This window comes from Dinoponera quadriceps, unplaced genomic scaffold, assembly GCF_001313825.1.
Source record: "Dinoponera quadriceps isolate SergipeBrazil2010 unplaced genomic scaffold, ASM131382v1 scaffold176, whole genome shotgun sequence".
NCBI lineage: Eukaryota > Metazoa > Arthropoda > Insecta > Hymenoptera > Formicidae > Dinoponera > Dinoponera quadriceps.
In genome coordinates, this window is record NW_014554280.1 from 6,026 (window position 1) to 25,805 (window position 19,780).

General features: G+C 38.2%; 4 protein-coding genes across 14 annotated transcripts; 2 read left to right on the top strand and 2 right to left on the bottom strand.

Annotated features, from left to right (window-relative positions):
- Positions 1-2,675: 2,675 nt before the first annotated feature.
- Positions 2,676-5,720, bottom strand: LOC106742027 (G protein pathway suppressor 2-like). Of its 2 annotated transcripts, XM_014614620.1 has the most exons (7): positions 5,614-5,720; positions 5,326-5,529; positions 4,873-5,089; positions 4,469-4,610; positions 3,907-4,021; positions 3,737-3,790; positions 2,676-3,109 (listed from the first exon to the last, which is right to left on the bottom strand). In XM_014614620.1, exons 2-7 carry the CDS (start codon positions 5,423-5,425, stop codon positions 3,036-3,038), a joined length of 702 nt encoding a protein of 233 aa, XP_014470106.1. In that variant the 5' UTR covers positions 5,426-5,529; positions 5,614-5,720; the 3' UTR covers positions 2,676-3,035. The 2 variants fall into 2 exon arrangements, with proteins under 2 accessions (XP_014470106.1, XP_014470099.1); XM_014614613.1 differs by having other exon boundaries at positions 5,326-5,717.
- A 378-nt stretch (positions 5,721-6,098) lies between these two features.
- Positions 6,099-9,302, top strand: LOC106741988 (gamma-tubulin complex component 4). Its single transcript, XM_014614510.1, has 10 exons — positions 6,099-6,243; positions 6,432-6,516; positions 6,669-6,801; positions 6,876-7,069; positions 7,176-7,270; positions 7,336-7,655; positions 7,771-8,241; positions 8,341-8,518; positions 8,611-8,833; positions 9,031-9,302. Exons 2-10 carry the CDS (start codon positions 6,448-6,450, stop codon positions 9,277-9,279), a joined length of 1,932 nt encoding a protein of 643 aa, XP_014469996.1. The 5' UTR covers positions 6,099-6,243; positions 6,432-6,447; the 3' UTR covers positions 9,280-9,302.
- A 700-nt stretch (positions 9,303-10,002) lies between these two features.
- On the bottom strand, positions 10,003-13,395 carry LOC106742005 (osteoclast-stimulating factor 1-like). Of its 8 annotated transcripts, none has more exons than XM_014614590.1 (7): positions 12,080-12,130; positions 11,863-11,903; positions 11,688-11,752; positions 11,026-11,072; positions 10,800-10,917; positions 10,516-10,727; positions 10,003-10,260 (listed from the first exon to the last, which is right to left on the bottom strand). In XM_014614590.1, exons 3-7 carry the CDS (start codon positions 11,737-11,739, stop codon positions 10,021-10,023), a joined length of 669 nt encoding a protein of 222 aa, XP_014470076.1. In that variant the 5' UTR covers positions 11,740-11,752; positions 11,863-11,903; positions 12,080-12,130; the 3' UTR covers positions 10,003-10,020. The 8 variants fall into 8 exon arrangements, 4 of the variants coding, with proteins under 4 accessions (XP_014470076.1, XP_014470086.1, XP_014470062.1 ...); XR_001374233.1 differs by lacking the exons at positions 10,003-10,260; positions 10,516-10,727; positions 10,800-10,917; positions 11,026-11,072 and adding exons at positions 11,460-11,619; positions 12,490-12,728; positions 12,865-12,914; positions 13,225-13,395 and having other exon boundaries at positions 12,080-12,406; XR_001374228.1 differs by lacking the exons at positions 10,003-10,260; positions 10,516-10,727; positions 10,800-10,917 and adding exons at positions 12,490-12,728; positions 12,865-12,914; positions 13,225-13,395 and having other exon boundaries at positions 11,026-11,067; positions 11,688-11,903; positions 12,080-12,406.
- A 629-nt stretch (positions 13,396-14,024) lies between these two features.
- On the top strand, positions 14,025-19,774 carry LOC106741993 (neutral and basic amino acid transport protein rBAT-like). Of its 3 annotated transcripts, none has more exons than XM_014614524.1 (10): positions 14,025-14,698; positions 15,929-16,304; positions 16,438-16,679; positions 16,767-16,892; positions 16,984-17,210; positions 17,301-17,484; positions 17,666-17,892; positions 18,413-18,418; positions 18,746-18,895; positions 19,070-19,774. In XM_014614524.1, exons 1-10 carry the CDS (start codon positions 14,600-14,602, stop codon positions 19,143-19,145), a joined length of 1,713 nt encoding a protein of 570 aa, XP_014470010.1. In that variant the 5' UTR covers positions 14,025-14,599; the 3' UTR covers positions 19,146-19,774. The 3 variants fall into 3 exon arrangements, with proteins under 3 accessions (XP_014470010.1, XP_014470018.1, XP_014470027.1); XM_014614541.1 differs by lacking the exon at positions 14,025-14,698 and adding an exon at positions 15,149-15,230; XM_014614532.1 differs by lacking the exon at positions 18,413-18,418 and having other exon boundaries at positions 14,026-14,698.
- The last annotated feature ends 6 nt before the right edge of the window (positions 19,775-19,780 follow it).

The window sequence follows — 19,780 nt, forward strand, 5'->3', positions numbered from 1 at the left end:
CCCCGCGAATCGCTAGTGTGCGCGTGTCATATTGTGAAGAATTCATTATTTGAATTTACGATACTCGCCCTTTCATTCGCCCTCAATGAATTGGAATTTTCATACACATATTTACACTGAGAAAAAACGTGTAAAAAATAAAATATATTCGGTGAATGCTAATAAGATATTTGCTTATGCTAATATATAATATATATTTTTTAACTTTAAAAAATTTTTTTCAAATGGTAAAATATATATTTTCTTAAATCTGTTCTTTTACACAAAGAAAATTATTTATTTCATACGTATTTAAATAACAAATTTTGATTTCAATAAATACATATGAATGTGCACCGAATAAATATTGTTTTAAATTCTTTTTATTTTTCTCTCTGTGTATGCTAACAAATTGTAATGTTACCTCCAATATGTTGGTCAATAACACTGTGCTAAATTTATGTTAAATTACAGACTGCAATGAAATGTTAATAAATGAATTCTTTTCGTGTAGCTTGAGAGGTCCTTACGAGAAAATCGTCCGCGTCGCACGAAAGTCTGGCGCGAAAGATTAATAGCGTCGGCGCGAAAATAAAAGATCAGACGGGATCGCGAACAAAAAGGAGCGCCAATTACGAACTAATGCGAACTAGCTGAAATGATTCTACCGAAAGAGAGTCGCCCGTAGATATCCACAACTGGGCCCCGAGACTAAGCTCCGTATATGTGGAACGATACTTTTTTAATAATCGGATCATCGGGGGAGATACCCTTAATCCGTACATCTCGGGGGCTTGAGTAGCGCCGGTAAATAAATAATGAAGTTTGTCAAGATTCGCTCGTAAATTGCTCAAGGTGTGGCGCGTCGAATTATTCTCGACGAACGAGTAATGGGCTGTCCGTGATTTACGACGCATCCCGTCTTCCCCGGGGACGACAGATCGACGACGTGCTTTCTCCCTTCATTGTGGGAACTTGTGAGCGGTTGGCATCGACGTCGCGATCGCGTCGAGACGACGAGACGTGTGCGGTAAACCGTTGAACCGTCCCCGTGCATCGGCATTTGTCATCCCGGAGCGGTTTATTTCATCGTCCCTCTTTTTCCCTCGCGCGCGCAACCCAACGTTTGATCCGCTGAACTTAGCGAACTGTTACGAAACTCAAGTACCGACGTTGTATAGGAACTACTACCGTCCTCGTCATACCCGCCGCCGGCTGAAAATCCCGACGATTCCGTCTGTTGATTTTTCATCGACGCGGTATTCTTGAACGGATACTCTTGTCTTCACCTCACGTTGAGCGACGTCACAGTGTTCCGTTTATTTCTTGGTATTCCGCGACTCTTCCGCGCCGAATGATCCAGTTGCGGTCTGTATTAATCAATCCGGCGGTTGCATCGCGGGACAACGTTAGGAATCGCGATCTCGGACAATTCCCAAGACGCCTAGTCATAGTGGGTGTGTTACGACGTTGCTTGAAATCGAAAGGACCGGTCGTCGTAGTTCATCGCCGACTGAAGCCGCATCTAAATCGCTTCAGACGCTGCGGAAATAAATTCGGGCAAAATCAAAGAATTTACGATCGCGTCGGCACGACCGCCGTCACCGCGACAACGTTCTGTCGTAAATCGCGCTGCACGAGCGGTAATTACCACTCCCGGTGAATATTCCGACATCGGAGGGGGGTGGGCGAGGGAGAATGTTATACCGAAAACGGGTCCGGGGTGCTTTTGAAACGAGAGTAGTTAATTGCGTAGGTTGAAATCGGCGTCGCCGAGAGAGAGAGAGAGAGAGAGAGAGAGAGAGAAAACAATATATATTGTTACGTCCCGTGTAGACAGGGACGCGCGACGGGAGCGGCTCCGTCACGCTTAGCGCCTTCTTAGCCGGGGCGGAGAAAGGCGGGAAGGTTTACGCATGGTTCTGTGGTAGAATCCCGGAATGAAAGGGGTTATTCGAGAAAGAAACGGAAACAAAATGAACGGGGACAAAATAAACAATATAATTTATTGTGTTCTCGCGCAATTCGAACAAATTAAATCGAGAATGGCAACGTATAAATTATGAAGCTGGTTGTGCGCACGAAGTCGGCGGTATTATTCAATAGATAGAGCATTTACCTTATTGTAGAGAAAAGAAGGAGCCTGGTTGCAGGGCAGAGTTTCGTCCGTCGTTTGTTTTTATTGGTAGCGTCACACCACCTTGGCTGTGGTGCTTTCCTTGAAACGAGATGGACACTGAGAGAATTTTCACTCCGACTCGCGACTGACTTGTTGACGACGAAGTCAGTAGAGTTTGCACACCGCACTGACGTTAAAAGACTGAGAGTTGGTACTGAATAATTGGTACTGACTGTCCTAAAGACGGGGCCTTTATTTATATGTTCGTCTTGGACTCCCTCTTTCTTCTATAACTGTGTAGCTTGCATTTTTGGTGGGAACGTCAACGGACTTGGTGGTCCACGATGTCCTCAGGTTTATAAGATAGGGCACGAAACGGATCATGCACATCCGTTCTCAGAGAGCGAAAAAAATTTAGTTTATCTAAATAGTACGTAATGTTAAAAAAAAAGTCGCATAACATAACTTATTTCATACACCGGGCATGATCGGTGGGGCAATACTTCAGCTATTCAGCGGCAGTGACTGCCGGATCTAAGTTAATTGAATTTAATAAGCTCGAAAAACGGTNGGGGCAATACTTCAGCTATTCAGCGGCAGTGACTGCCGGATCTAAGTTAATTGAATTTAATAAGCTTGAAAAACGGTAGGTAGAAGGTGTGAATTATTTTAATGATACGAAATATAGCAACGATACGGTCGGAACTACAACAAAAGTTATAATTTGGAAGAAACGGTACGATGTCAACAGGCGACTACCGGGATGAAAGAAGAGTGTAGGGAAGGGAGAAAAAAAAATAGAAGTGTGATAGAAAAAGGGAGAAGGAGGGGGGGTTCCGGGGGTACCTCGGGACGTAACACCCCCATCCTTAAAAAGAGCGTAGCAAGGCGAAGCGGTTGAGGCCTGGCGAGTAGGGTCGCAATGATGATTTGAAGTTCATCGTGTCAAGGCGGTTGGGAGACATCGGCTAAGGCTGGGGGTCGTTGAGTAATAAGAGTACTGATTATTCTCTGTCGATTCGAAAGAAAAAAAGGACGTGTCATTTCTTGCCATTGACATATCAAGAAGTTATCTTAACACTTTTATGCTTCAGTGTTTTCTACGAAGATCGTAGGTAAGTGTAAGCAAGTAGCACAGAAAGTGTTAAATTTCCATAAGACTCCTCTTTCCTCGCTTCCACCGTCTTCATTAATGACACCAGAAATAGGAAAATATACGTTCAAAATACTCTCGCAAAATACTGTTGAAATAGAGGAAGATAGGTTTACAAAATGACACTTGTGATCGATTCACATCGAGCATATTTGCAAAATATTCTGAAAAATTTAACCTCGATAAAAATATTTTAGAACTTAGACCGTGACATGTAACTTACCTTTTAATCACACGATCTAGTCACGTTAGTTTTTTTTCAGTTATTATCGGAACCAAAGTTTTCGAAATATTTTACAAATATGTCCAATTAATCATAAATATCATTTTATGGACATATTTCTGTTATCTTAACACATTTCGCGAGAATTTTTGGTGCGTTTTTTCGCTTCTGACGTCATCAGTCAAGATGACTGTGGCAGAGGACCAGGAACCTTAATTTAGAAAAGCAATTAGCAGAAATTAAAGTAAAACTCTTCACTCACTGTTCCAAAGAACAGCTCGGGAGTCATTGGATCTCCTACCAGGTTCCTCAGACTCTATATGGGCACAAATGTCATAAAATATCCATGATTAATATCGCTTTTACAAGCATGAAGCATGTCACATTCGATCTGTAACATGGTTTGCAGGACGTGTGATTCCATATACTTACTAGAAGGTGGTGGCAGATTGTAATTCGGAATACATGGTGGTGGTTTATAGTACGAAATATGATACGAAGGTATGGCAAGTATTGGTGGTGGACTGAGTGTTCTCTTGGAAGATCCCTGAAGTAATAAGAAACTGAGACATATTCAATTACAATCAGAAAACACTCGAGACATTTAATCTAATATTTCCAGCTTTCATAAAGTATAGACACTTTTAATTTGGCTTTCGAATCGGTGGCGTATTCATAAGTTTATTTTCAACAAATTTATTTTCATTAAAACATCAAAAAGAAATCCACAAAGAATACTTCACCAATCCAGAAACCAAATTAAGTAGAAATACTTGAGTTTAGCTAAAATATAAATTAAAAGTTAAATATATTTGAACCGAATTAAATCTGAATGATCAAAATGATGAGAATGATCTGAATGGTCTGAATGATCTAAATGATCTGAATGATTTGAATGGTCTGAATGATCTGAATGATCTAAATGATCAAAATAATAAGAATGCGAGTGATCTGAATAGTCAAAATGATGAGAATGACCAAATGAATTCCTCACAGTTGTTAATACTTGTGGCCCAACAACACTGGCTTCATACTGGGGGCTAGTGCTTCGTGCTACCGGTAAGAATAGTTGCGAATGTGTTACTTTAGTATTCATTGCCGAATATCCCCCTACTGTCAATACTTTTGAGCAGATACTAGAAAATTAAGACATAAGAAAATCAATAATGTCGCACTTGTAATTATCAAACTTTATATTTGGTCTCTTCTTTCGAGCTGAACTGGCTGTACTAGCTGTACTAGGTAGTTCAAGAAATTCACATATACTGAAGCATGAGAATCTTGCACATATATTTCATACACTTCAATATGTATGCAAATTTTTTGAACTAGTACAGCCAATTCAGCTATAAAGAACAGAACATTCATCAGAGATTGCAATCAGCATAATGAACAAACCTATTCTCCTTCACATGCTGTCGTTTTCTATTTTCTTCCTCAAGCAGAACTCTCTTTAGTTCTGTAAATAAGTCACGCTTGTCCTTATGTAATTTCGACAGCTCTTCCTGCAGACTAGAGAGCTGATCTCGTGTCTCGCCCAATGTCATTACATCTCGTTTCTGTTGGTGTTCCCTCTCCTTGCGCAAACGTTCTTCTTCTTCATCAGCCTCTTGTTCTGTAGTAAAATATACAATGGCTTGAAATAAACAGTATAAACCAAGGGTCTGTTCTTTTCAGCTGTATCTTCTCTATTTAAAACAGATTATGTATATGTATATATTTCACAAAAAAAAAAAAGGAAAGATGCACATTGTGAGAAAGTTGAGCAAATAGAAAAAAAAAACAGGATTTCAAGCATTACGTAGGTTATGTCAAAGAGAGCCGATTTTCTCGCCGCAACTTTTATCTTACCTTGTTTCTTCCGTTGTCGCTCTCGCATGATATGATTCTTTAATGCCTGCCACATTTGTTCATTGCGCTGAAGTGTCTCTCCAACCAGTATCGCTGGCATTTTCTCGACTTCACAGTTTATTCTAACCTTATCCACTTCTGTCTGACCGCTGTGTCAAGCTGAATTATGTCGCTTACCTCCACAATCGTCTCCTTCTTCTTCTCCTTGTGTAGATATTAATAACTTTTAATTCAGCTTTTTACACAAAAACTCTTGGAAATTACAGCTAGTTGTGTATTCAAACATACTGTCTTGACTGTCTCGTGATAATAGCCGCGTTGATATGAAGCGCGTTCAACTCAATTGCACAGTGTCGCCCTTCCTGAACTCAAAGTGAAGTAAACGGATGTTTAAACATCGGAGGGAAAATTGAAGAAAAGAGTACGGAAATTGCAGCTGGAAAGAGTAGAGCAAATGCGACCAGGAGAAGAAGTAACAAGCCGTATCAACGTGGCTGACAAGTATTATAAAATATAATTATTATAGAATATATATCTAGGAAACACATCAAAATAATTATAAATCGTAAAATTGTTACTGCTTTATCAATGAAACGTTCATATAGATTAGACGAAAAGTACGGTCAAACAGTCGGTACAAAAGTCGATAATGTCAGCGCTCTTCAATTATCAACCTCAGCTTGTCAGATAATCATGAAAATTTATTCAGCGTTTGCGAAATACGCCAACACGGCGCAACTGTCGCCGACTCGTTTTCTTTGAAAGATGGAGAGTCAATTTGTAGTTTATCATGGATGTATTTTGTTGAATAGATTCAAACTTCAAGATTTCAATATTACATGATTTGTATAATTATCCTGAGAAAAAGTGAAATAATAATAGACATAAAATGAGACCGAACGATTACGATTAAAGCAGGTATATATGTTGTATAAAGAGTGTTATTTGCAATGTTCGACAGACCCTGATATAATAAACAATCATTATTTATATAACGCAAATATTATTGATTAGTATGAATGAATGTTCTTCATGTAATATAATATTATACCGTATTTATTTATCATTATTAGATCTGTCTGAAGTAAATTTTTACTATTTATTAGCTATCACACTTTCATCATGTTGCACGAGATCTTACTGTCATTATGGGGTTGCTCGACCAGTGTATCACAGATAATAGAAATAGACGTAAGATCATATTATATCACAGAAAATTAAAACAAAGTGCTAAAAGGCTAAGTTGAATACTTAAGATACATATAAGAATGATATATATACATTAATAGTTAAGAAAGGATTAAATAATATTTATGCATGATTCATTAATGTTTCCTTTATAGTCTGTAGATCTTGAGAAATACTTACATCCTGGAGAACGAGCGCTGCTCAATAGGATATTAGATATAGTAAAAGAATGCAATATCATAAGAGATTTTATACATGAATATAGAGTATACGACCAAGATATAAAAGGTAAATCTCAAACGATATTCAAAGTTTGATATAAAATATCTTTGATATGTTACATAATTAACTATGTTTTGCAGAAAATGAAGCTCCTGGCCTGTATATTCGTGCCCTGTGCGACGGAATGGACCAGGCACTAGAACCATTTCGCGAAGAAATAATTGAGCTGGAAAGTACAGTCTTGAACAACAGTCATACTCCTCTGTCACTAATTCTTTGCAATGTTGAAAAGTACACTTGCTTGTTCTCTGTTTTGCATTCTATCATTCGTGAGGTAACTATACATTCTTCCTTTGAAAGAAATCTTGCATTAATCATTTTTGTATGCTTATCAACACATTGACTTAATTATTTTAATTACCTGCATTCTTTTGTTCCAGATTCGCATGCAGAAATTACACGGTTGTAAATTGTTACAGTGCTTACACCAGCGCATGCACACTGGCGTACCTAAGATCAACTCTGCTTTGAAGTTGTAAGAAATTTTTAACGAGATCCTGAACAGTTACCAACACATTATTTTCGTCTATCGATTTTCAGAATGGCCCATAATATTCACATCGTTTTCTACAAGCATCTGACAAGCTGGCTATTGTATGGACAATTGGAAGATGTTCACAGAGAGTTTTTCGTACAAAAAGTATCAGACTGTGATAGAACTTTAGTGCACATAAACAGCAAAAACGATATTGATGTGCGTGACTTGTCGACTAGCAAGAAATCGTCCGATGTCGATATGTGGGACTACAATGTTCAGATCAACATGCTTCCGTCTTATATCAGGCCGTCGTTGGCCAGCAAGATCTTGACCATTGGTCAGACTGTTATCATGTTCGGAAATGATCCCAGACAGAAAAGAGGTAATATCCTTAGAAGATCGGCTTCAAGTTCCTCGCAGGACGCTACTTTATTATCGGTATTATCAAAGTATAAAAATTACACGCGGAAATATTCTAATTAGTCTCGATGATTCAGATTTCAGCATGACGCCCAAAACGGAGAACTCGGTGTGGGGCGACAAGGAATACGAGTTCTTCAGGAAACTTCAGAATCTCCAGGCGAAGCCCGTCTTCAACATCGTCGATTTCGATCGCACGATCAACGAGCTGAAGCAGTGCGTAACCGAACTACTGTGGCATATCGCTGTGGAAGACGCGCAACTGATGCAACAGCTCAGGCTGGTGAAGGAGTTCTTCTTGATGGGACGCGGGGACCTGTTTCTGGAATTCATCAAACTCACAGCCCACATCCTGAGCAAAGCTCCCACGAGTCACACATCCAGGGATATTAATCTAGCATTTCAGATGGCACTGAGGAAGATGCATCTGAACGACGAGAGCGCGATCGACAGCTTCAACTTCGCGGTGCCCGTGCCCCCTGCCGATAACGAAGATACTGACACGGACGCCACCGATTTTCCTGACAACGAGAGGCAGGATCCTAACGGTGTGTGTGTGTGTGTGTGTGTGTGCTTGCAACGATCAATCGTCGCGTTCCCTTTCCAAGAAATGTTTAAAGGATGTTGAAATCGTGTTGTTTCTTCAGAGAAACGTGGCTGGGGCACGATAATCCTGAAGTACAAGGTTGTCTGGCCATTGCACTTGCTGTTTAGCCCGGCCTCATTGAGTGACTATAACACTCTGTTTCGCTTTCTGTTGAGAGTCAAGAAAACGCAGATAGACCTGTGGAGTCTATGGAGCGAACACATGCATCACAAAAACATGTGAGCGATATTGATTGAGATTGAATTAGAGGCGAATTAAGAGTCTCGTTATCCGTGATTTTCTCGCTCACCGCAAGCGTTCGTGATTGCAGAGACATCGGCGTGATCCAACTGAGAAATAATTTGATCTTCATTGTCGACAATTTGCAGTATTATCTGCAAGTGGATGTGGTGGAGAGTCAGTATACTGTAATGGAGGCGAGTATGAAAGGCACGCGGAATTTCGAGGACATACAGAAGGCACATTCTGTGTTCCTGGCTAACGTCATGTCGCAGACCTTTTTGTTGAGCAGCGGAGCGGGAAAGAAGAATCCAGTAAGTCCAAAATTAAAGTTACTCATGAAACTTAAAATTGTACAGACACGATGTTGTCTAATTCAACAAGTCATTTTTGATGAGAATTTGATGATAGGTTGATTGAAAAATTGATAAATAAAGTTTGGCACATCAAAGAGATTTCTACATTGTTGCATATATATTACGATATATTTATTAAATGATTTTTTTTTCAGGTGAACAAGTTGATACATCTTTTGTTAAGGCTATGCGACGACTTCATCCTGCAAGCGTCCATGTGGGAAGTTGGAAATTTACTCTTAACGGAGAAAGAAGAGCTCAATACGTTATGTGAGACTTTGGACAGTGTAATGAATTGGTTGACGAAAGCGTTGAACAAAGTGCGTGCGCAACCCAGTGGCGAACATTTAGCTCGTTTAATATTGAGGCTCGATTTCAACAGATGGTTTAGCAAAAAAGTTTGAAGGAAGTGATGTGTATAACAAATTGTGTAAACAAGACACCGGGGGAAGGAGATTATAGTACGTTCTTCTTCTAAAAATTGACACATTGAATCTCCTGAAAATTCAAGTAAATGGATTCGGAAAAGGAGAATTATATAATTTATCGAAAATTCATGTCGTTGATACTTACAAGCTCTTTTTCTATAAATCGTTTTGTTTCGGATGTACTTCCTCAAACTTATATTTTCTTACATTAATAGATAATTAGTACAATCGACTGATTAATTGAAACATAATTAAATTCAAACTAAGGTCCATAATGAATCATTTTGTTCCAAGTGGATCTTAAATTTAATTTTCATAGTTTCAGTTGAGCTTACATTTTTATTGTTTAAAACGTGAATGATCGAGTAATTAATTTAGCTTCAATGTAGTTGTTAAAATGATGTTCTGTACGGATCATCGCATTCTCGAATGTTCGCGAAATACTAATAGCATCTCGAGAAATTATATGTGCGTTCATAACGCGGTATATATTATAACAACATACTTATTAATCTTTTTTCTTAAATCTTAATTATTTTATCATCGCAATAATAAACGTTAAAAACGCTTTACGATTATGAGTTATATATAAAATGATAGTTTTTAAACATTAAGGCGAGTACTCGGCTTGAGATCTTTAAAAATTAGCGTTATCGCTAAATATATTTCATTAGAGGAATGTTTATGTTGCTCCCATTAGATAAGTATGCAAAGTTCTTAATCGCTGTCGTCGTTGTAATCATCATCTTCGTACCCGAGTTTAGCGTCGGATTCATTTTCAATTCTTGACCACGACTGTAGTGCGCTTTTGACGGACGCGTCCGACGCCAATTCTTCCGCGGTGAAACCGTCTTTGTTCCGCAGCTTCAGATCCGCCAAGTGTTCCATTAGTAAGTGTACCATCTCCAAGTGTCCATGACTCGCTGCCACGTGCAGTGGCGTATCACCCATTTTGTTCTGCAATTAATGGAAGACATCAAAGACATGAAATTAGGGAAAATAAAGAGTCAAAACAATACGTCGATGTAACGTGAAACAACGTAGTAGTGAATACATAAGGTCCGCACTCATGCGTTTAAATTTCATTAAATATTTTGCTGTCGTTAAATTATCTAATTGCAGCTGCACTTAACGGAAGGTAAGTGTAGGAAAGTAACTGAATAAACGATAGAGGCATAGATCTCCGAGTTTTCCCACTCATATTGTCACTACCTGAGCGTTCACCGGAGGATTTGCCAAATCGAGGAGCTCCTTTGCGCATTCTGTATGGCCGGTGCGCGCTGCCCAATACAACGGCGTATTCCCGGCCGCGTCTAGACCGGTCCCTGATAAGTCATGGTTTAGGTATTCTTTTAGAAAGGAAACGTTGCCACGTCTCGCAGCATCATGTAATGGTAACTCAATTTCTTGTGTTTGCTCTTCGACTGGTAAGATAAGAGATAATGGGAATTAGGCAATATTTAGAGAATAAATTGGTACTATATAATCTCTCTAACCATAGGCGACTGGCACAAGTCCCTTTTGGTTTCCACATTTGGCTGTCCACCAGTTTGGATCTGCATCTCTATCATTTAAGTAAAGAAGATCGCCTTCGTCGAAAGATAATTCCTTTTCCTGTAAAGAGAATCATTTTATGAGCATATTGTGATCACAAATGTAAATAGGATATTTTATTTTATTTTTTTTTGTTTGATAGGTCGGCTGTATGAGAAATGTACTTACATGTTGTGCGGTGTACTTGCGCAGTGCCCTGACCACTTTCACCTTTCCTTAAAGATAGTACATGATGTTAATATTGACAAATATATTGACTATTATATTAGAAATGAATATTATAAATTGATTGCAAATATTAATATATTATACAAAGGATTATTTAATTAAAAATTATTAATTTTCTTAAATTTACATCATTGTAACATTTTATTTAGTCAGAATAAATCAATACAAACATTCATTTAATAATTGTAATGCAACTTTTACAAATTTTCTTAAACTGTCACTTTTTTTGTAATTTTCAACACAAAATATACCCTTTAGAGTTTTCTTGAGATAAATTGAAGCATTGGATCAAGGTGCATCATATAACCTCAAAATTATATATATGTTACATTTTTTTATTGAACTTCAAGAACTTAAGTATAATTAATATAATGTATAAATACATCATTCTGTAATACATAGAGATATATATACATACAGAACCATATGTAAACATGTCAGAGATTTTTATCATTAATTAGTAACCATCACTCAGTCAAAAGATAAGGAATGCTCCAGGAACTTTATAATGATCCTAATTATGTATCAAACCATCTATGAGTCACATTGAAAGTTACTGGATAAAGTCATTAACTAATATATCACTGTTTTGTAATATTTACCAGGTTTCCAAGCGGTTTTGGGTGGTGCAGGTGTATTTACAAGATTACTCATGACTGTGCAGCCCCTATCATCATAATAACAACCCAGTGACTCACACAGCCATGTTGGCCGCAATACACAGACGTCTTACACTTGTCATCGACATGTACATTTTTAAAAGGTATGAATCATTACCTAAACTCTCTTCCTCGCCACTTTCATGAATAGCACCATATCTGCAAAGAGCAGATTAACTTAGACAGCAACTCAATATTTCTATAGATATGTGGTACATATTAAACATGTACATGGTGCAAGTTAAAAATTAACATAGGAGGAAAAACGACGAAATTCCAAATGAGTTATCTAAAAGAAAAAAAAAAACAGAGTAATTACCACGTGAACTACTCACTGAAAAACACGACCAAGACGAAAGCTATCATAATCCAGACCCAACATCTCCACTTTGAATGAGTGTGTTCTTCCAGTTTTAAAGATTCCTTCTTCAATTTAACAGCATTGACATCCGTCAATTTATCCGACTTTTCTAGCATACCGATGTCCTTTTTTATGATAGCACTCGCTGCTAATGCATGTTCCTTTATGTTACTAGTCATAGAAAGCATATTTTCCGCGATCTTTTCCTGTATGTTACGATTATATTTCAGGATAGCATCTAAATCTTCATCTTGAATGTTAGAGTTCGATAGTCTCTGTCGCACACCATCCTTGTTTATGCCTGTAACATGTGACAGATTTAATATCGAACACAATATGTAAGAACGTGTTACAACCATATACTTAGGTCTCAAAGAAAATTACCCTTGTCAGAATGAAATAACTCTCCACGTAATTCACGACTGTATTTTGCAATGGTCTTCTGATGTATTTGCGTTGTAATATTTGTACTAGCAGAATCATTCACCAAAGTTGAATTCTTCGATAGCAATTGCACAGCAGCTACTCTTTCTACTGGATTCGACAATTTCATTGCGTTTATCACTCCTTTCAAAAAGTCTATCCGTTTGGTATAACTCATCATAGAATCTTTGGATGGTTTACTGTAACAAAAAGTCAACTTCAGCACTGAATTATTTATTAGTGTTTGTGAATATCTAAAATAAAGTATAGAAATATATTAGTTGTAAAAGTAATAATTTATATAATTACTACATCATAAGCGGTTGAAGATATTACTTTGGTAAAGTCTGTAGCTTATTCATCATGTCATCCAGAGCAAGTATATACTGAAACAAAGGATTTGCATGTAAAACAAAGAGCTTGCTTTACAATATTTTTACAGAAATATATCTAAGAGAGACTTATATATTTAATTGGTTCTTTGACAAACAATTTTTGATTTTCATACCTTATTAGAAATGATATCTATAAATATTATAAGATATACATAATTACATAAAGCAAATTTTCACATCATATGTTATCTTTAACAGTTATTGTATGCTTGTGTAGCGCCATTGATAAATGATAATGAATGAAACCATAACAGAATGTAGAGGTTAGCAAAAACAAACGTCTAACAGCTTGTGGGAGAACCTTTTCGAGTTTCCAGTCTTTATGAGGGTCATCTTTCGCTATTAGTTCGCAGCGTGTCAGAAGCCGCCTGACATTTATTTCCAGCCTAGACATTTGAGTCATCGTTGCTAATTTACCCCGGACACGAATGGAGAACCTTACGCTTTCCTCAGCATAGGTTCATTGTACAGATGTCAGCAGCTGTTGTTGATACCTTTACGTATAACCTGACAGATTGCTCATGAGAGGGCGTGTGCGTAGACGTGCAGCATTTAAATATTTACTCTGTCATATTTACTGAATTTATCCAATTCAAATAATAAATCAATTAATAAATCAAATCAATTCAATTCATTGCATTTATCCAATTAAATTGATGAATCGCAATATGATGTTATAACATTTTATTTAATTATACTCCAAAATGCTTACACATATTTGTATAAACTATAACATAGTAGAAACAGAATTGATGATGATTAGTCGCATGTCGTGATAATTTAAGATTCAAATTTATACAAAGTTATATTGGCGGGAAAAATGTGAAATATTTTATTATTATGAAATATTTTATAATTATTATAAGTACTTAATGACAAATTTTGAAAAAAATCGAATATTTTCTATCGTTTCTAATGAACTTCAGGAAAATTTCGCACATGAAGCATTTAATGACTTCAGTATATAAATATGAACGCAGAACGTTGAAGTCGTTTTAACTTTTCCCGTTTTTCTTGTTTATTTACATCAATATTGATACATTTTGCACAATTTTATCGTTTTTTGCATATTCTTGTTTTTTGCATTTTCTTATTTTACCACTGAGTTTATACTTGAAAAAATGTTTTTTTTTCATTTTCCGTCGAAGATCTTTCCAAACTTCAACCACATACCTCTATCCTTGAACATATCTTTTTAACTAGTCCACTGCATCTTATTATATTGAGCTTGAATGATGTTCCATACAGACTAAAGGGTTGAGTCGAAGTTTAAGATATTTTCGATTGTTCAAAGGCGGAAGGGACAAAGAAGAGCGGAGAGAACAATCGATCATGCCATCTTGGATTCACGGACATCGGCTGCCATTGTCGAGAACAGCACGTTTTCGTCAACTCAGCAAAGTTCGTCCTCAGAGTCGTTGAGCGGGATTTCCTCGTCGAACATAAACTACGTAAGATTTTCCTGAAGATATGCGAACCGTAGCAGCAAATTTTCCTGAAGATAAGTGAACCGTAGCAGCGATCCGCGCGATGCAAAGTGGGGGCTGTGAATTGGCAGCTAGGAGCGGGACGAATGGCGCTGCGAGGAGACGCCGTCAGTCTTACCGACGCGTCAGTTGCGAGTCGTCGAGTCTGTGGAGCGGCAGCGATCTTGGGAACGGATCAGCGGCAGCAACATGGTGAAGCAGAACGGCGAGGAATACGATGAGGGTGCGCAGGAGCGGATGCTCAAAGAGGACAGCGCCCAGAAGATCACCACGAAAGAGTCCACAGAGGTGAAGATTGTTTCCCTTAGCTTTTCTCGCTTTTCTCTCTCTCTCTCTCTCTCTCTCTCTCTTGTTGCCTGTCGACACTCGTCATCGAGTCGTTGCTTCGTTTCCTGACCTGAAGGGAAACAATGATTCCTAAACCTTGTGAAAGCATGATGTTGCAAATGTAACGATAACTGGGACAAAGTGGTCTTTTTTCACGCATGTCGAATTTTAGGAAGCGATATCGGCTTCTAATCTTGTAATGGTTGATTTTCTTCCTTCTATTAGTGAATAAAAAAGCTCGGCGCGCGTCGGGTACTTACCATATGTATGAATCATCGTGCTTTAGCAGGAAAGTGATAGTAAAATCTTATTTGAAATATAATTTCTGCTCTTTATTCACGAGTAAATTATGCTTGAGCTTGTTCTCCAAGATCTCGCGCAAGTGAGAAGCGCCCATCGCGTTTCGTAACGGTCACGCCTATCTCGCCATTGAGACGAGACCATCGATCGCACTCGCGATTAACGTGGCGGTGATGAAAGAGCTTTTGGCACGGTATGTCGAGCTTGTTTTAGCACTCTGGTCATTAAGACACAATGGCATTGTTCATAATATGCTTTCAGGAACACAGGCTTGCTTCTGACGCACTTGGTAGAAATTTTTTTGCTTCTGCTTCTTGTTGATACAGATATGAAATTGTTGTTTTCAATTGCGGCCTATTGAGCTCTGTGGATAAGCACATCTTTGCTAGAATTTCGTCATATATGATAAGGAGACCTCAATTTTTTCTGAGATAAATTGGCGGGTCTCCAATATGGAAATATTCATTCATGAAATTTATATTTCATTAGTTATTTTTCTTTCTTTGCTTATCTAGCATGTGCATATGCATATATGGTTTGTCGCAATTATATGATATACTTTAAATATTGCTTGAAAAGGAACAATAAATATGTGTAAAACATGAAAGATTATTTGTACAGCAAGTTAGCGACAAGAAATGCTTAATATGTACACATTTTGAGAGAACTTTATCCACTTGTGATTTAAGAAAAAAATAAACGTATAAAAAGTATACAAGTTGTGACTTTTGAGTGCTTAGCTACAGCAAGTACTTGATTAATTTACTTGATTAAGCATCTTGAAAAATTAATAACCGTTGTCAGTCATTGTGTCGTCCTACAATTGTTCTGTAATGTTATTTAAATTTGTCTCTTATTCAAGTTATTTTACAATGTATAATTTTCCGACAGGTAAAATTTATCTCGGAGAATGGCGACGCCAAGATCGATATTGGAGTAGTAAATCAGGCCTCGGCGATGGGCAAGGAAGAACTGATGAAGTTTGTTAATGATCCGTTCTGGGTGAAATTGAGATGGGCCCTGTTCATCGGTTTCTGGTTACTGTGGGCTGCAATGTTGGCTGGTGCTATTGCCATTATCGTAATGGCGCCTAAGTGCTCGGCGCCTGAGCCGAAGAAGTTGTGGGAGGAAAGTCCGATTGTTAGTTTAGAGACCTTGGATAGTCCCACCAACGACTTGAGGGGATTGAAACCTATATTGTACGATCTGAAAGAGCGACATATTAAAGCCGTATCCGTCGCATCGTTGGTGAAAGAAAATCCAGATGGTACGTGTAAATTGAAAAAAAAAAATATGCAATACATTTGATATAAATTATTTTGTACGGAAGATCTCAATCGTATGTGTTTTCTTAAGACAGGATAATACACGAGTGACGTTAAAATTACATTCTATTGCAGGAGGGATCGAAGATTTCAGATCTATCAAGCCGGAATTAGGAGGCATCAGTGACTTGGAAGATCTCATCAAGGTGGCGAAGGAAGAGGGTCAGCAAATCTTCCTGGAGTTGGATCCCAATCATTCCTCCGTGCAGCATCCGTGGTTCAAACGGTCGGTCGAGAAGGAAGACCCGTTCACGTCCTATTATGTCTGGGCCGATGGAATAACTACTGCCGGAAGACTAAGTCCCCCTAATAATTGGGTAAGCTCTGATCGCGCGGCATCAAAGGTCTTATCGACCTTGTAAGAGGAGATTATTGAACGTGTTTTTTTTTTCTTTTGTTTACAGTTGAGTGTATACGGCGAATCTGCATGGGAGTGGAACGAACAGAGGGGCCAATATTACCTTCATCAATTCAATAAGACGCAACCCGACTTGAATTACAACAATCCGGACGTAGTACAAGAGTTCGGAGTGAGTACATTGCGCTTTTTGTCTAAACGATCGACTCGAACGATTATCTCGCTTCGTTAAAGTGTCTCACGTTCTTCATGTGTCTTTTCAGGACATTCTGGCTCACTGGTTGAAACTGGGGATCAGCGGTTTCCGTCTGGCGAACACTCAGTACTTAACGGAAGACCCGGACCTCCGTGACGAGTCCAGGAGCATCCTTCCAGTAGAGTCGAATAATTATCAATCGCTGGTACACATTCACACGCGCAATCGCCCGGAGAACGCGATGGTGCTGATGAAATGGCGAGAGATTGTTCGCAACGCTACCGATGGGAAGGGGTACGTTGAAAGTCCTCGCTGCTGCTCACGCTATCACTACGTGTCTTCATGTTGGTCGGCTAACACACGTCATCGGCATTCATGTTGCAGATTGTTCACGTTGCAAGACGACATCGGGGCCGATATGCTGCAGGTGTATAATCAGAAGAACCCGCTGATTGATCTGCCGCAGAGCTCGCACTTCCTCACCGTTGCGAACGCGAGCATAAACGCCACGGTGCTGCATAAAAGCATATCACATTGGATCGAGATCGCGCCATGGCCCGCGTGGAACGTGAGTGTCCCTGAGCAAAGTTGACCTTTGTAAGCTTACACTTGTAACCGTACACCTTTACCATGTAACCTTATAGCTCTCTTCGACTTTTCTATCAAGTCGAGGGTTGGGAGAGTTATTTTTTAAAAGTAACTCGTTCTCGTTTGGCAAGTGTAGTTATGCGCGTTGCGTACGATTGCAGGTGAATGGCAAGGTGCGCACGATACGAGAACGTATGCCCAACGACGTCGCGGACAGCATAACGTTGATGACCATGTTGTTGCCGGGCACGCCGATTTTTCAACTGAGCGACGTTAGGTCCACGAAGGATGCCTTCACGATTCTCGCAAAAGTTCGAAGTATGCCGACTTTCCTCTACGGGGACACGATGACTAGAGTTGTGAACGAAACCGTCTTTGTGTATACGAGGTAAACGTTGCGACAATGTACCCGTCGATAGGCGCAACAGTTGCGTCAATTTTGAAATTGCATTAACGTGAAATTTAACATGGTTAAAGGGGATTCTCTCGACGCACTTGAGTTTCTTTCTGAGATCTGACTTAACAGTAACAATTAACGTAATATGTACTATTAACTATTCGCCAAGATTCAAGACTAACCGAAGAATAACTTACCACACATACTTACGACATGAATGAATAGTGGTAGCTGATTGGATAATTGAAATTATTCTCGTACAATTAAGCCCGTACCGAGGTACTCTCGCAAGTCCCGGCCCGCATTCCCGTCGCGTTTAGTGATAAATATGTATTTTAATTCGTGTCTCGTTATGAAGCACAGTTTTCTTATTAGACGAATAAATCACTGTGTAGATCTGAGAATACGGGCTTTTATATGCGAGTTGATATTTCAACGCAGAGTTATTGTTACAATAGACTAATTGAATATTAACTTGTCCATGTTCTATGCTTCCTCCCACATGGTACAGGATTGGGTAAGTTCACGTACTAACCTATTTACGCTTCGCTGTAAAAACTTTATTGCATGCAATGAAATAATATGATGAACTAACTAATGAGAGATATTAATACTTATAATACATTTTTATCGATTTATATTTTGCATTATATACATTCGGCAAGGTCGGGTCTGTTCTTTTTAGTTGCACTTTCTTGCATTTTCTTGCAATTTTTCTCCTTGCCTCTCCTAAATCTCAAATCTACAGCTGAAAGGAACGGACCTATGCTTGAGAATAAAATCCAAAAGAGAGAAGTGCACGATAAGAAATAAAATGCTAAATCTTTCAGTGGTAAATTTTCAGGTTAAAGAGCGGTAATCCGGGATATCTGGTAGCATATCATACAGGGGATGATTCAGTTGTCATAGACTTATCCAGTATACCGCACATGTCAGAAGAAGTCAACGTGGTTGCGTCTAGCCCTAACTACGTTCAAGACGGGGAAGAAATACAGTAAGCATTTCTCTTTGTGACATTCTGTAAAAAAAAATGTTCATTTCTCTTTCGAATCATGTTTTATTTAATATGTCACAGTACAATATATATTACCAAATATACTATGTTAATAAAAATTTAGCGTACTATACATTTAATTATATACTAATGTTGAAACTTTATGATACGCAGGAAAAAGTTGTATTCCAACAAAGTGCCAATGTTACCGAAGAGCACGTTGGTTCTAACGTTTGTGCAAAAGGAGTAATTTGCACGAAGAATACGATATACTTTAGATGCAAAACCAGCGGCCATATATATTACGCCGTTTTTGTCCCAATATGCAAGCAAATAAATATATATAATTGACATATTAATATAAAAAAATCAACCGAGTTATTTTATCCAAAGTAAAGTATGTTTATATCTAAGTTCTTGTGACGTATATTGATATCATTTATATGTTTATCATAATGTGATAAATCTTGGTACAATAATACTGCAGATTTGCGTTCTTTATGATATTCGCACATATATCGCACATTTGACGTAAATGGATTAAAAGTAAATGAATTAATCAATATTCGAAACGGAACTTCGATAATATGACGATCTGAGTTGGTTGGTTGCTAATGGCTCCGTTCAGCAGAGAAAGTAGCTCAATGAGCGTCTAATAATTATTATTTCTGATTGGTACTGGACCTATCAAAGGATTAAAGATATTTTAAGCACAATAATCAGTAAACATTCATTAAACTACTTTCTCTACTGACCGCAGGATGAAATCTAACTGCGTTAGAGGTCCTGTCTTCGGTCTCTGATAGATCTAGATGTGAACTTTCAATTCTAACATGTTTTCCTATCAGTCATGTTCGAAAAATATTTATTCTACTTATTCTAATA